This window comes from Sylvia atricapilla, chromosome 1, assembly GCF_009819655.1.
Source record: "Sylvia atricapilla isolate bSylAtr1 chromosome 1, bSylAtr1.pri, whole genome shotgun sequence".
NCBI classification, from domain to species: Eukaryota; Metazoa; Chordata; class Aves; order Passeriformes; family Sylviidae; genus Sylvia; species Sylvia atricapilla.
This window is the reverse complement of record NC_089140.1, coordinates 18,933,343-18,949,811: the sequence shown is the minus strand read 5'-3', so window position 1 is coordinate 18,949,811 and position 16,469 is coordinate 18,933,343. Positions and strand designations below refer to the sequence as shown.

At 37.5% G+C, this 16,469-nt stretch overlaps 1 protein-coding gene across 2 annotated transcripts in view; it reads right to left on the bottom strand.

Moving 5' to 3' along the window:
* LOC136359609 (LIM zinc-binding domain-containing Nebulette) overlaps positions 1-16,469 on the bottom strand; it is a 249,893-nt gene that overhangs the window by 20,406 nt on the left and 213,018 nt on the right. The window contains exons 5-7 of one of the 2 annotated variants that reach the window (XM_066316411.1): positions 13,321-13,492; positions 9,255-9,347; positions 8,156-8,284 (exon numbers count right to left, since the gene is read on the bottom strand). In XM_066316411.1, the coding sequence (XP_066172508.1) occupies positions 8,156-8,284; positions 9,255-9,347; positions 13,321-13,492 (394 nt within the window). The remainder of the gene's footprint in view (positions 1-8,155; positions 8,285-9,254; positions 9,348-13,320; positions 13,493-16,469) is intronic. The other variant, XM_066316421.1, reaches the window with a different exon arrangement.

The following is a 16,469-nucleotide window of genomic DNA, read 5'->3' as shown; positions in this document are numbered from 1 at the left end:
CCCACCAAATTGGCGTAAGCGTGTTACTAAGCCCGGTGACACGCGAGAAAGTGTACACCGTGCTGTCGTTCCTAAAAACAGGCCACCGCCATTGCAGAAAAGAAACAGCAACAAAAATGATACAAGATCATTTTTTTTCAGACACCACTACGAATATTAGTTTGGCATTTTCCTCAGTGGTACCTGTACATGGCAAAAAGTTCAGCCTGTGTGTCTATCAGCAGCTGCTATGCCACAATACTCCTACACACCCCTTACTTCCCCCCCTGGTTCTGTGCCTGGAACACAAGCAAATCACAGGGCACCTTGCTTGGAACATGAATTGCAGCCAGGATTTGGTATTGCAAACAAATGTTGCTACCCCCTGACTTTTTTGCCCGACATTCAACCTAAGTTGCAGCAGGTCTCAGCTGAGACAATAGTTCAATCTGCCTTTTCTCTCCCCACACACCACACCACATTATTTTATTTATGAAGGCACAAAATATCTTAAAGCCAGCCCAAGGTATCCTCAGTCCTAGTGGGGCCATGGTGTACCACAGGAAGCTGCAATTCCTACTAAATTGTGAATAGCCAGAGCTTTGCTCTAGGCTTCCTCACAAAGGAAAGATTTTGTAAAATGAAGGTTAACATGTTACATTACCCACGTGCCTTCAATTATAATTCAAATTCTCTTATATTTACGGAATATCTACTGTTGCCCTTGTGCATTAGACAGAGAAGTCTGCAAGTTCTTCTCACAGAAGCTGTGCTTTGATTTCTGTGCATCATTTTATTTGCACAGTAGGTATTACCAACCTGAACAATGATGGAATGATAGCAATAACCAGTATCATGTATGTCACTGCACACAATTTTACTAATTGTATTACTGCCTACTGGATATAAAATTCCTCTGAAGTGTATCAAAAGCTGCTTTAGGAGACCACACTGAACAACTGAAACAACTCCTTGCCAAGGGAGCCATTAACACTTTCAACTGCTGAGTCACTTGAAAACTTCCTTTCCACTTTCTGCTTTCCAACTGTTTAACAGAAAACGGAACATCAAACTCAGCTGGCAGAACAAACAGAAGGATCCTCTGAACTGCTGGTACACTACAAAAATTAAAAATGGGATCTCTTCTGGATTCTCCTCTACTTGGATGGGTGGGGATTGTCTTTTGATGCTGCCAGATGCCAAGAGTGTGGGAGAGATACATGGGAATCAAAGACAGGCATAAGGAATCTAAGTAAAAATATTTTGGAAGTACAAAATGTCAAACTCTGCCTGGACATTAACTCATCCTCAGTGAACACACACTGAATGAAAATCTGCTTCCAGATGAATCAATGATTTATATCTTAATCTATTACAACCAGCGTGGAATATTTAGTTTTATTTTTGGCACCCTGAACGAGACCTTAATGAAAATTTAACTAAGAAATCACTTTAAGTACTATACGAATTTTAAGTTTTATGTTTAAAAAATCAGGTTTTACAGATAGTTAATACCTCTTTGTGGTGGAAAAACAAAATAAAATTTTCTGGACTAACTTCTCTCATGTTCTAAATTAACAAAGCCCTCAGCAGAGGACACTAGAAGTCCAATAGCTCAGACTAGGACAGAAAACTGATAATGCACAAGATGGTGCATAAATGTAGTCCCATTGCCTTACTGGATTCCTATACTTACATGGCTTTAAAAGGCTGAAATGGATTATTCAGAGACAAAATTATATATTAAGCAGTCAGAAATCCTCTTACCATGTAAACACATAGAAATTAGCACATACATGGAACATACTCAACCTGCTTCTAACTGAAGTCTAAGCTCTCACAACTAACTTTGTCTTTACTTTTCTTTCTTACCTTTAATCAAGAGCTGAGAACCAGGAAACCTCCCACTGCTTTCAAGAATTCCTCTAATTGTAATGATGTTATTTTAAATCAAGGAAAAAATGCCATTTGAAATTAGGAGTCACTGCAAAACAGGAGGCAGAAGCTGAAACAACAAAACACACCTCCTTCAAATTAATGATGCAATTTTCAGAAGGGACAGAGCTCTGACTTGCTGCCTGAAAAACCATGTCCTTTTGGGGTACAATGTGACACCTTTCCCTCACAAAGGAAACTATATAATTTCTGTAAAAATATATTTGAGAATGGAAGACCAGGGTTCTCTGGTTCTGGAATGAATGCTCTCTAAGAAAGAGAGCTAAATAATGAGCTAAAGAACCTCTCTTCATGCTAAATAATTTGTGCTTCAGAGAGATTACAAACATCTACATCCACTTGTGTCTGTATAACATATGAGAGAACTATTTAGTTAAGTTTGAAAACATCACAGAAGCTTGTGGGCAAGTTATTCATTATTTGACTCCAAGCATTTGTAGTGCATTACACACTTAGGAACAGAAAACCACCAGATTATCAAGATGGAAAAACAGTTTTACCAAAAGGCTGTTGCAAGGAAGAAGGCTATTTTTTTCCCACATGTTAGCTTTCAGGTTGGCAAACCTGCTGGGGACTGGTATGTTACAGAAGGAAAACTAAAGTACCATCTAGTCTGAAATACAAAGAAGTCAGAAACACATGTAAGAGTCTGGTGGCCACGCGAAGTGTCAATGTGACCCTCACCAAGAGGTTCCAAGAGTAGACAGAAGGCATCATTTTGATGTGTTCAGCTTTCTGTGGCAGGGCAGCCTGCTGACACACTTGAAAGGGGACAAGAAACCCAAAACGCCAATAGTTCTTCCCGTGAACTGTACAATTCCTCTCCCTCTGAATGCCACGTTTGATCACTGGACTCCAGGGAACGCTACGGAAACAGAGTTCAGCTACTGAGCAAAAAAGAACAATTCTCCCCAACTGACAGAGAAGAAATATAACTGCTGTGTCATTCTGCTTGACCTCCTCAGAATGGCAGAGCTTAGCAACTGAATATGAATACACAGAGGAGTGAAAGATTCCTGCCCCAGATTCCTGACAGCTGCACCTGGACATGGAAGACAGATCTCTCTATTACAATATAAAGAGCAGTCAGATATTATTCCCTCTTTTTTTCTTTGACTTGTCTTTTACTAATGATGATTTTTCTCAACCTCAAACCAGAGGGTTTTTAATAAAAAATTCTCAGGAAGGACAGAGCAAGGAAGGGGAAAAAAAAATCTAGTTTTCTTCCCTCTTCTTTCAAGCTATCAGCACAAGAGGAGAGTTATGACCTCTATCCAAATGCAAGGAGACTCCTAAGCCTACATACTAGAAAAATCTGCAATTCCAGCATGCGAAATAAAGAGGTATTTTCTCCATTTTATCTGACTAGTTTGTAGTCTTCTGATCAGACTAACCAGAAGCAGAAGCAGCAGCCAAGTTCCTTGTTCTAGGATTTGCTGTGGTATATATGTGTGGGTGTCAAAGCCCCAGGCAAACCCTACAAACAGTCATTTTACATACAGTTACATAAATTAGTGTGTGCCAGGGGGAGAGGAGGAGACATCCTTGAAATTCATGTTTAAATGTCAGTGTTGGGCTGAGAAACCAGAGGCCTCACCTTGAGCTGGTACACAGAGCAAGGCTGCTGCCAGTGACACACAACAATTCATAAGGTCTGTGTGCTCTTTGCAGGGCTGTGTTCACACTGCAGTTCAAAGAGCAGCTCTTCTAGTGCCCTGCAATGAGTTCCTGCCTCAGTGAGGAAAGGAGAAAGATATCCCTGGAGCCTGAAGGAAGGGAGGGGAGCAGACTCAGCTGTTCTGGAGCTTTTCTTTTTCAGAAGGTTCATATCACACAATGAGGACATGCCACTGGGGAGAGAGATGAAAGGACTTACTGCTTCTCATGGATTTAACTTCTACTCCAAGCTAGATAAAGACTTCAAAACTTCAAGGAAGAGACTGTGGCATTGTATTTTCCTCAGCCTTCATAGACTTTGGGGTGGAATTGACAGCAATGCCCATTTACTGTATTTATTCCTCAGAAGTTGTTTGCACCAATTGTTTCTAGATTGCTTTTTTGTTATGCAATATCAATGAAGTATCTAAGAAAAAATATCAGTTTTCTCACAGCAATCTACAGGTTGCTTTTAAGGCTGATAGCAAAATACGTGGAATTCCATGGTATCTTGAAATCTGTGTATTTGGATTGCTAGTGTGAGTAAAAGAAGATAACTAATCAGGCAGAGACTTGAGTGTTACTGGCAGACTGCTTTCATTAAAATAAAGAAAGGAAGACTTTAAAGCTCATATCAAGCCTCCTTTATGCTAATTTTCACTACTTGTCTGATGGCAGCAAGTGACCTGAGTCTGAAGGATACAAGTGAAAACAGCACACATGCAACCAGCCAGTAACATGCTGACTCCAGCCAAAGGTATGAAATTTCAGCACTCATGTTTAAAACACAACAAACGGCCCTTGGAAATTCTGTCCTAATATCCACTAAGGTTTCCTACATAACATATGTTTTTGAGAGTACAACAAAACTGATCTCCATCTTCTACAGACTGATTTCTATGTATCCTTTAAGATAATAATATGATGATGCAGAAAATAACCAAGAAACTGTGTTTTTCCCCGCCAGAGTAACAATATATTCATAACTGAAAATGCACTGATACTCATCTCTAATTTTTCTCCATCTACAGACTGCACACAATTTAAAATAAAAATACATGGTCACTTTGTTACACTGAAAAAGTCTGAACCTACGGTAAGGAAAAAAATTATGCATCATGCCTCTATGCTGATGCACACCTACACAAAGGTGTGCACACAAACTAGACATTAAGAGGAAACCAAAGGAAAAAAAAAAAAAAAAAGTGAAAAGTCAAATGTAAAAGAGGAGAAAACCAGTCCTGAAGGTTTCAACTAGAAACTGTCCAAAATAGTGCCAGATTGGCAAAGGTACTGAGCCATCTAAACCAAATCATTCTCTCTGGGAGCCTGAATGCAAACTAACAGGGAGGAACTTTACTCGAAGAGAAGGAAGGGGAGCAAGAGAGTGAGTGTGGAAAAAACTGGGAGAAAATCACTTTACAAAGCTGCATGGAAAATCAGGACAGACAGAAAAGGCATTATAAAGAACCTAAATAAAACCCGAAACACAGCACTTGAGATATTTTGCAGGCAGAATGCTGTCAAGAGAGACCTGAACTTCAGAACTTTGCTTCTTTTTCCTAGTGTTCTATGGAGAAAAAACTGCCTCGTCTGTCTTTATAAACAAAAATAAATCTGACATCCATATATCTCAACTTCTCTTTGAAGAAAATAATCTAAAAACCTTCCCAAAAGTAAAGGGTTCCATGCCCGAGAAGTTGCAACATCACTGTTAAAAGCAGGACTAAAGAGAGAAATCATTAACTTCTATTCCTTTTTAACTCATTTGAAAATAATTCTCACTATCAGTGAGAATTTTGCAAAAATGTGGCACCCAGTGTTCCAGTGAAGTCCTACAGAATGGCTTGCAGGTACAAAGATAATCTTTGTCAGGCAATAACTAATTACAAAGTATTTAGGCAGACTGAGCAGCTCTGGTGCAACACCACCTGTTCAGTGTGGCAAAAATCCTGAAAGATGCTGTGAAGTAATAAAGTCAACCCTGAAAAACAATCACAGAAAGAAGCTGTTAAAAAAGACACATGAAGTTGAAAAGTAACTTCAAAAAGATTATTAAAATGAAAGCCCATGACCTGCACCAGCTTGCTGGAAAGTGTTAACAATTGTTTCCTATTCAATTTTACCTGCAATTCTCTAAAAGGAAGAACAGGGAATTTTCTGGACTTCCATCATGCAAAAATCTGCTGATTTTGAAGACAAAGCTCCCTGAAAAGGACACATGACTCAACATTCATCATCTAAAACAGCAGTAAGAGAACAAAACAGGAAGAAGTAATTCTAATGAACAATATTAGTGGTTTCCCTGCAATGTTATTACTGAAATTCCCCAAGAGAAGAGAGTTATTTAGCTGTGAATAAGCCTTTAACATCTGGTACTGAGTCAGGGTCCCAGCTAAGGGCTGGGAAGAGGTAGTTAAGGAACAATTCCATCAGCTGTGGCAGGCAAAGATTTGAATTGTGTCAAATATCAGGAAAGGTATCTAAAATAAAGTAGCAATTGAACAAAGTAGAAATATGTGAAAGATGATGAGACAAGGCCAAAGACCCTCAGAGACTGTAAGACTGGTTACAGGTCTCCAACTGTCTTTCATGCTGGTACAGCATACTGGTACATCAGAAAGAGCAGTTGCCAATGAGAAATGCTGCTGATCCAAAAGTGCAAACTCCGTGAGAAACAGCCATGGAATCTCACCAAGACAGATTTCATTCTCATTTTTGGTATAAGAGACAACTGTATAAAGCTCATGGGCAAACTCCTCTTGTGGCCATGTGCAAAAATGACCTTTGGGATGGGATGAAAAAGACTAGTATTTTTGCCACAGACATTATCTTCTGCTGGGTCTTTCTAAGTGTGTTCACAGAAATGGCATTTTCTTGTAAATCATTAGGAGTATGTTCAGTTACTTAGCTCTGGCACTTATTTCTTCCCTGTAATGGGAACTGTCTACAGATGCTCAAATCCTGGCTAGCCAGCTGAGTTAAAACAGAAAATATCTTGCTAAAAAATGTTGATCTTGGGAAGGATCTGTTCAAGACATCACCACAACAATAGATTCAAATTGAGCCACAAAAATCAAGCTTATTAGTGCCAGAACAACCAGGAAAATAAAGCAAATTCCCATTCTCAGTATGGCAAGTAGTAAAAAGTATCTGTTAAAATCAATCAAGCTGACAAAGCAATGTTGAAACGGCTTGGAATACTGCCAAAGAAAAGATCAGAACAGCTATAGACAAACAATGTACACTGGACTGTGAAGCTCACTTAGTATTATCACAAGAAGAGAAAAAAACAACATAATGTGCGTTATTGCTACATCTATTAAAAGAGTTGAGAATATAGTTAAAATACCAAATAAAGATAATCAGACATGACAAAAAGGCAGTACATTTCTGTCAAAGATAAATTTCTTTCTTGGTTCAGAGTTAGCACTTCAGCCTGAACACCTTCTCCCTTGTCCATTCTTAATCAGAGCTGCTTCTATGTATTTACACAGCACCTAAAAAATGCAGAGTCCATAAGCACCTACCACCACAGTAACATTTTACTCCAGTGAAAGAAGATCATTAACAAGTGCAGTCTACAACTAAGATGACTTAAAATCTTCTAAATGCATGGGCAATTTAATGTTGTGTAGGCAATTAGAAGATTTCTTAAAAGAAAAAAAGAGTAACCCTTTGAATAACCTTTCCAATGCACCATTTTTTCACAACTGGGAAGTGATTATTTTTAAAAAAATCAATTTATCTATTTAGATAGATTTCTAAATATCTATTTAGAATGCAGTCATTCGGAATATTGTCAATTCATCATTTAGGTCTACTGCACTCTGTAATGCCAGTAGAATGACTGGACTCTTACTCATCATTTTCCTAAATTTTCTTCTAATCAGCTGCATCAAACAGGTACACAATGTGGGTTTGTACCTAGAATGCAGGTTTGTCAAAGTATTCTATTATTATTCCATGTTAAACCATAACAAACTATATAAACTTCCCAGCTGAATGTTAACCCTGGTTCTCAAACCACTGAAAGGATGAGAAAATTTAGTTATGAGAGAAAGAGAGAACACAATAAAATTCCTTGGATTTTTTTAAAGATAAAAATAGAGAGCCACAAAAACCTGCACAGTTGAATATGGAAAAGTACTTCAATCACTAAAATACCATGATATCCTTGATTTACCCACTGAAAAGCCCAAGGTAAATATGTTTTTTTTTCAGGTTAAAGGTGTATTTCATTGTTACATTGTGTCATTCAAGAGAAAAAAATAAAACCAGATTCATGTACAATTTGTAAAAACACAACACATCTTTAAAGCACTGTAAATAGGAGATAACAGGTCTTTGGAGCCAACAGCATTACCAAAATTGTGAGAGAGAATTCACATTAGAATGATATGGCACGCAGGAACTGTGCAGTCTTGCTTTGCTTTCTTAATCAGGCAATAGCTTACAAAGTTTCTGCTTGTGACTACGCAAGGATATGAAGTTAATACAGGCCTGTGAAGTCTCAACACACTGCAACAGTGTTGTTAGTGAAAAAGGTGGGAAGAAAGGGTACCTCCTTCATCAGATGGCCTTGTTATCTCACTGCAGTAAGAAAAGGTAGGGTTCGTGTCAGAGCCATCTGATTTATAATCTCCCAGACTGGTAGAATGTAAATACTGCTTACTGAAACGGCTTGCTCTTTCTACAAAGGTAGAAAGAAATAAAGAATATCACAGTAAATAGATGGCAGAGGTCCAAGACAAGCAACAACATACACCCCATCACTGCTAACATTGCTATTCATACACTGATGGCATTAAAATTAGAGAAAAGCTAGTTCTTTGCAATTTTGTATCCATTTTGAGCACCATTAGTTCCAAAGCTTGCTTCAAAATCTAATACAACTAAGCTTGTTCTTTGACTTAAAAGAATAGCAGAAATGGAAGGTAGTATTGAGATACCAGAAAAAGAGTGCATAAAGATGAAGAACATAAAATTTGCCAGTGGAAAACCAAATTATTCCTTTATCCCAGCATGCATATAAGTGCATGTGGAAATACAGCTGTATGTTGTTCAAAAGTATATCTGAAGTTCCAAAGTAGCAAAAGAAATGCATGTGAAAAATTAAACATTCAAAATAAACACTCCTATGCAGGAAAAGACTCAGTAAACTTGTAAAGCCAAAACCCTCCTCCCTCTTATTACATTACTTTCTCTCCTCTTCCATCTATCCTAAAATTATCAACACCTTGGAGCTGCAAATAATAGAACAAAGCATAATGTCATGAGCCATATAGGCAAAATGTGCATGGAAAAGAAATCAATTTCATAAATAGGTCACTTTCCAGAACTCTGAATTCTGTAACGTCTAACTACTTGAAAATTCTACATATAGCAAGGACAAAGTAGGTCAATGCTTTCTAAATGGCTACTTGTAAGTGGCATGAAAAGTTGTTTAAGATAAGATTTATTTCACTATTTCTTGTCTCCACATGTGATTACGGCTGAAGTTCCTATAAAACATTGCTTTTAAACTACAACAGTTATAAATATATATGAAAGCATGCTTATAAAACATATGGCTGGCATATTGACCTGAAAATTTACAGTATCAGCTTAGTTTCACAAACATAAAAAGCCAAATGGAGGAAAAGTCAGGATATAAGCAATACCAGAAAGCATATGCAGACTCCTAGACTGAATATTGTCCTCCAGAGGATCAATGTCGAAGATGGAGCCAGGATCTGTGCGCCAAACTTTAAGGTCTTTTTCCAAAGCACAGAAATTATAAGACAGACAAACAACAAAGGAAGTAAAAGCATGAAAGGAATGAGTTTTAACAATCTGCAATCAATTTCCTTCATTTGGAAGTTAACTAAAATATCAAGCTGTTCACCTGAACATATCAGAAAGATCGATCTCCTGCTCAAAAGAAGTTAGTGTATTCATTTAAGACTGACATGATTTTAAGGACATTTTCACTCCCCAATTTTTTTCCACTTTCTAAACAAGACTATAATACGTTCTTAAGTCTTAATAAATGAAAACCAGTTAAGAATCACATACTAGAGCTCTCTTCCAGTAGCAGAACCAAAATCATCAGAGCTACAAATTATTTCCCCCAGGTCACCAGCAGCATCCTTATGTATGGAGATGCTGCAGTGCACATCCCTACAGCTGACAATTGGTAGTATACAGCTCCACAGCTGACAGAGACACTACAGACTCTCCTCTGCATACAGCGAAGATCATGTCAGCATAAGAAGAATCAAGGCCATAGCTCATCCAAAATAAATTTCTACTAATTGCTTAGTTCATGTAAACTCAAAACTATCCATCTTTCTTAATTAATATCAAAAAATTAACTAAGGCAACAAATTCAGCTGCAGAAATCTGCATCGCACACATCTACCATAGGACAAAATGATGCCCACTCCTGACCTTAAGTAATTCCCTGTGCCAGTATGTGCCCAAGAGGCCAATGGCATCCTGGCCTGGATCAGCAACAGAGTGGCCAGCAGGAGCAGGGCAGTGACCATCCCCTGCACTGGGCACTGCTGAGGCCACACCTCAAATCCTGAGTTCAGTTCTGGGCCCCTCAGTTCAGGAGGACATTGAGGTGCTGGAGAGAGTCCAGAGAAGGGCAGTGGAGCTGGGGAAGGGTCTGGAGCACAAGTCTATTGAGGAGCAGCTGAGGGAGCTGGGGGTGTTTAGCCTGGAGAACAGGAGGCTCCAGGGACCTTACCACTCTACAAATACCTGAAAGGAGGTTGAATGATGTGGGAATAGGTCTCTTCTCCCAGTTAACAAGTGACAGGATGTGAGAAAATGGCCCCAAGTGTGCCAGGGGAGGTTTATATATTGGATATTAGAAAAGATTCTTCACTGAAAGGGTTGTCAAGCAAAGGAACAGGCTGCCCAGGGAAGTGGCTGAGTTACCATCCCCACAGAGATATTTAAAAGATGTGTTGACATGATGTTTGAAGACATGGTTTTGTTGTGGGTTTGACAGTCCTGGGTTAATGGTTGCATTTGATGGCCCAAATGTTCTTTTCCAATCTAAATGATTCTATGATATCTGATATGTCTAAAAGTAATAAATCTTTTAATGTCCTCAGTTTCAAATAAAACCTTGATATAAAGTATAATCAGCCAAAGCACAAATCTACCAGATCACACATTTTTACTATAGAGTTTCTTTCTGGACAGACCTGGCTGCAAGATTTACTCCATATACTGGAATGAGGGAAAAACCCCTTCTTACTGACTTTGTTCTTTTGCTGGTTTGAGAGGTACCAAGCTAAATAATGGGTTGGTAGGTAAAGTAGAACAGTGAGGACCCCAAATATGTCATGTTTCAAATTATTAACAGCCTGTATGCAATGGAAAGAACAGGCAGAGTTAACAAAATAAATCCCATGGCTTTAGAATACATTCAATGTATGTACCTTATACATTATCTACAACTCCCACAAGGTAAGGCATAGTGCTAACTCCTTCCTACCAACATAAATTAAAGCCAAAAAAAAAATCTTTTGATAAACTATGTGCTAGTCCTAATGGAGATAAATTGTGCACCTACATAAAGTACTGACAGGCATGAGAAGGGGATGGGAATTGGTTAATGCCCAATTTGTCCTGTTTGATCATGTCTTAGTGAAATATAAGTATGGCTTCATAGCAGCACCAGTGCCAATAGTCATTGATTTGTATTGCTTTTATCCATCTCTGTAATCTGAAATAACATACATAGAATCAGAATCTTGGCAATAAATAACACAAATCAGTTTTAATTCCCAGGTAACTTTTGGAAAGGTAAAATAACCTTATATTCATGTGAGAATTGTGGTTCCTCTTTAGTAACAGATCCAAAGCTCACAGACATCAATTTATCTTGATGGGTTGGAGTGGTTTAGTAGGATTAAAACCAGTGCCTATTTGCCAGAGCAGTGTCATTAATTCTAGTAACCAGACATTGAAAGAGTAGTTCTAGCTTCCCAAATAATACATTAAAAATCAACCAGAGGTATTCTGACACACTTTTCCTAACTGGCTGAACAATTTTCAGCTACGAAAAATACTCACGAGAGTAATAAGTAGGTTTTTCAGTTTGCTAATTTTTTTGAGCTGCCAAGGACATTTCATGGGCAGAGAGCTCACTGCTTCTTTTTAAACAAGTAGATATTAATTCCAAAAAAGCATTAGCTGAAATACTTCAGTTTGACATCACCTTTTCCTATAAATAGTTGTATTTTGCTGTTTGGCAGGCATGGGAAATTAAGAATTGATGTCTGTTTTCACACTGGAGTATTTTTAGGTGATAAATAGTACTAATATTTCAGTTCTTACAAGAATCTATCTCAGGGATGTCCTTCATTCCATCTGGTTGTGCTAGAAAGGCTTCAGCTGCTGATCATGGGATTGCACACTTGGTCCTTACACAGGGCTACAGCACCCACGCAGCACAGCAGAGAGCAGCAGGTTGGCAGCATAAAGAGCAAATTGCAAATGGAATGTCTCACTGAGATTTTACAGGAGCCTTTCCTTTTTCTTAGGCTGTACCACAACTATGAAAGTGAGTAGTGATGGAAGATCATCAGCACCTGCCCTAGGCAGAGCTCTAACACACACTTTTGGGAAATCCCTTTTCATATAAGGGATGTAGCTACAGACACATAAAGGATGGCAACAAAAAAGGAAAGAAATATACTTCCTTATGTGGGGGAGACTTATTTGGAGACTTAAGGAACAGATTGAAAAAGCATCTGGCAGGAATAACACAGTTAACCTTACTGCAGGCAGGAGTAGGATGGCCTAAGTGAGACACAAGTTAGTCTATTTCACCTGAAACTTCTCTGAGTTTTGAGAGGCAAAGAAGTCAGCCTCAGTGTATCACTGCCTATGAACAATTTCGAGTGCTATCTCAGTATGGGTTTTTGTATACAGATCCTTTGGGGTCTACACAGCTGCAAAGCACAGAAAAACAGAAATGGGACACATCAAAACAAAGGAAATTAGAAGGAAAAAAAATATTACCGCTTCCTTTGCCATAGCACACTTGCAGACTTTTAAGCAATTTCAAATATCACTTTGATTTTTAAATAGAATTCACTATGATTATGCCAAATAATACCTTTATGCAATACCTTGTGTTTACATATTCTACATATTATACAATCTATATTCTATCCCTTGAACACCCATCCTTATCTTGGACCATCCTTCAGAACATCACTTCTCAACACTGGTTCTTGGCTTACCAGAGATCTAATGAGTTAGTGATGAACCACAGCTTGAGATATTTTTAAAGCTGTGTGAAATTGTGAAAACACGAGGTAAATAGATATGTGCAGTTCTGGAGAAATTACTGACTGACAGAAGGGGAAATCTCAAACTGGCCTGCAATATTTAAACATTGAAATCTTGCAAAATCAATTTTAATCATCTTTCTTCTGCATAAAATTAAGATTATCATTATTTTGACCTTCCTTATAGAGTCAAAATTCAAATTTAAAGTAACAGTAAAAACTTTTTTTTTTTTTTTTTTTTAATTACAGAGCAAATGATATATCTTCCATTCGTTCCCATTATGACTTCTCTAAAAGCTGCCATGGAACCCTCAGTTCAACCGTAAGTTTCATGGTAAGAAAAGAGAGAAAAAGAAAAGAAAAGAGAGCACGTACAGGGCTTTTATCTTCCCCGTCGTACTTTCAATAACAGCAGTATTTAACAGCTTACCAACAATTATTCCAGGTCTTCTATCCATTTCAACAATATGTGGATGCACACCTTTATATGCGGCATCACTCACAATTTGGGTGTTTTTCCGTACACGCTCTGTTATAGGATCATCTACCACTGGGGTGAAGCCTCTGCCCTTAGTCTTCTCAAAATCTTCATGGTATTTTACCTAGGAAAACAAGGAGAATTACAATTTTTCCCCAGGTTGCAATTGTCAGCAAATTGTTACTCTGTGCAGGAATACATATATGTTTGGTTTATGAGGCACTTATATTCTTTGACTTTGCACCATAACAGAATTGTTGTACACATGAGATAGGCTGGAGGGCCAGCCAAGTATTTTATATCATCTTAACTAGTTTTTCTGATATTTTATTACCAATTTTGCATTTCTTTTCCATTGACACTGAATTAGGCACTAGCCTAAGCAGCAAAGCATCATCTTACTGTCACACAGGACACAAAACAGCCCTGCCCTCAGGAGGTCATCTGGTCCATTCCTTTCTTCTCTAAGACAGGACAGCTGTCTACTGATGCAGACAAATACATCTGTCAGTAAAAATTTCCTGCAGTAGTAGTTCTAAAGATCTCAAGTATTTTCATTCAGTGATAATTTTGACTACTTGTATAGTACCATACAAAATGTATGTTTTGCTCTCTTGTTTTATCATATGTCAGCTGGCTTTTAAAAATAGATTTTAGAAAGAACAACAGTTATTCTAAACTGCCTCCTTTAAAAAATAATTAGAAAAAAGGACATTAGAGTAGAAAGTGTTACAGCACCAAGTGTTGAAACAAACCCCAGTATTAGTAAGAGTTATAAAGGTAGTACTGCTGATTATTCATATTTACATTATAAATAACTTAATCATCAATTAATTAAATTGACAAACATTCTCACACAAGCTGATGCACGCAAAATAACTCATTCCGAGAACCAAAGTCACGCAGAAACCAGGAACATGCACAGGCACAAGGTGAAGTGTGTCACCTAATCCAGTGAAATTGTGATGCTCAAATCATGTGTGCATATTTTAAAAGAAAAAACAAACCAAAGAACAGACACTTAACTGTTAGAAAACTGTTTATTAGTATTTTGAAAATGTTCATTACACTCCTATGCAGTTAGCAAACACTCCCTCTACAGGTGTAAGAAAATATTCCTTCCATACCTGAGGAGAAAGTTTCATTAGTTACCTATATTAATGGTAGGCAAAATCCAGTGGAAGTCAAGTGCCATTCCTTAGAACACTCTAGTCATAGGAAGAAAGTTCCCTACCATTGAGATGTTGTTTTGTGTTTCTTTGACATGCCTTAGCTCAGGTGTGTCTAGAAGCACACTACGTCTACCTTTCATCTGCCTCTGATCGCTGCTGTACTTGACCTGCAAAACAGCAACAACAGCACAGGTGATTTTTTTGTTTACAGTAGGAAGGATGGTGAGAATCACACCATGCAACAGTACCTTTCTCTTCTTTCTTTACACTCATGTAAAGAAAGGTAAATTATTTCGCAGTAAGGATACAGATGAGATATTGGTAAGGTCAAAAGGCACATTTACTCCATCAATCATTTACTGAAAAGAAAGTATTTCTTTAAAAGCTGAGATTTTGACCATTTGAATCACATATGTGAAATCATTCATCAACTGAAAAATAAGGTAATACTAAGAAAACACCACTGTGACTTAGAACATCCTTAAAACATATTTGTATGGCTGATGATAAGCTACCTTCTTATTACCGAGGCAGACACAGAGCCTGTTCTCAGTTTGCTTCCAGGTTGGAATTACCTGAGAAGTCCAGAGAATTCATTTCTTACAAGAAGATTAATCCTTTGGATGGCTTCTTACTCCCATTCAACAGTTAGTCTTTACTAGCAGTACAAAGCAACGTGTTTGGGAAGAATCTAAATATTTTGTTTCTTAAACAAAGGTTTGGGCTCTGGGTTTGTGCATCAGTAAGTACTGAATCCCTTACAGCATATTCCTCCTGATTAGCTTATTTGTGGCATTTTACAGACTAGTAAAGATTATAGTAAAGAATAGTAAAAAATAACTAGTAAGGTTAATTATCTGTTAAAAATAAGAAGGAAAAAAACACTCAAAATTCTAAACGTGAAAGTAGCTGATCCTACTTATTGGTTCAGGAGTGAGTACTCTCACAATTTTTCTATCTGGTCAAATTCTTCTACCAATGGCTTCTCTTAGCTCCTACATCACAATGTAACCTGTGCACCATGTTAGTTAATATATTAGATTTACCTATGTATTGACTTCCCAAATGAGTTGTGCAAATCTATTTCAACATGCTTGTGTGATGACAAAACCATGTATTGAAACTGTCTAAGCCTCCTTAAGATTATGTATTGGCTAAGAAAGCACACCCAAGAAAATTTGTGTCTTGGTGTTTGTGTTTCACAGGTAAGATTGAAGTAATGTATGAGAAAAATATTATGGTGATGCATATTCTTCAAAGCCTTCTTAATTAAACAGTAAATTCTCTTAGAAAATATATTCAGCTACATATGCTTTTCAATATAAGGCATTTCTGGACAGAATAATTACAGCTAACATAGACTGGTTTTTATCTTTCTCATTAACATAGAGGAGTATTTATCTCTGTAAATCTTGAGAAACAAAGTGAATGAGTCACTTGGCAAAAGATATTTCATTTTTGCAAATTAAAAAATATTTGAAGTCTAGAATTGTTGTGAAGTTTTCCTCTTATTTTCAACTACACACCTCAAAAATAATTGACTTTGGTAAATATTCATGAGCATTTGAAGAACATGATTAAGATACATCCAGTTACAATGTCAGGTTCTGTTCCTTTGTCCTTAGACATATTCCCTGACAAATCCAACCTGCTTTTCACTCCTACACTCAGTTCTAAAGTGTTCATTACTTGTAATTCTCTTCTGCCACAGTTATCCTGGGTGAAACCTCTTGTATTTACCATCTGCAGTGACTTTACCACTGATGTTTCAGTGTTGAGGACAGACTGCAGAATAACTGGTCTTATCCCTTATTTCACTAGGCTTTTCACACTTCATCCTTGTTCCTTAATAGAATGTCTCCTGCTTCTTACACTACTTAGTAGCAATTACATTTTACTACCATGAAAGCCAAGAAATATATATCATCT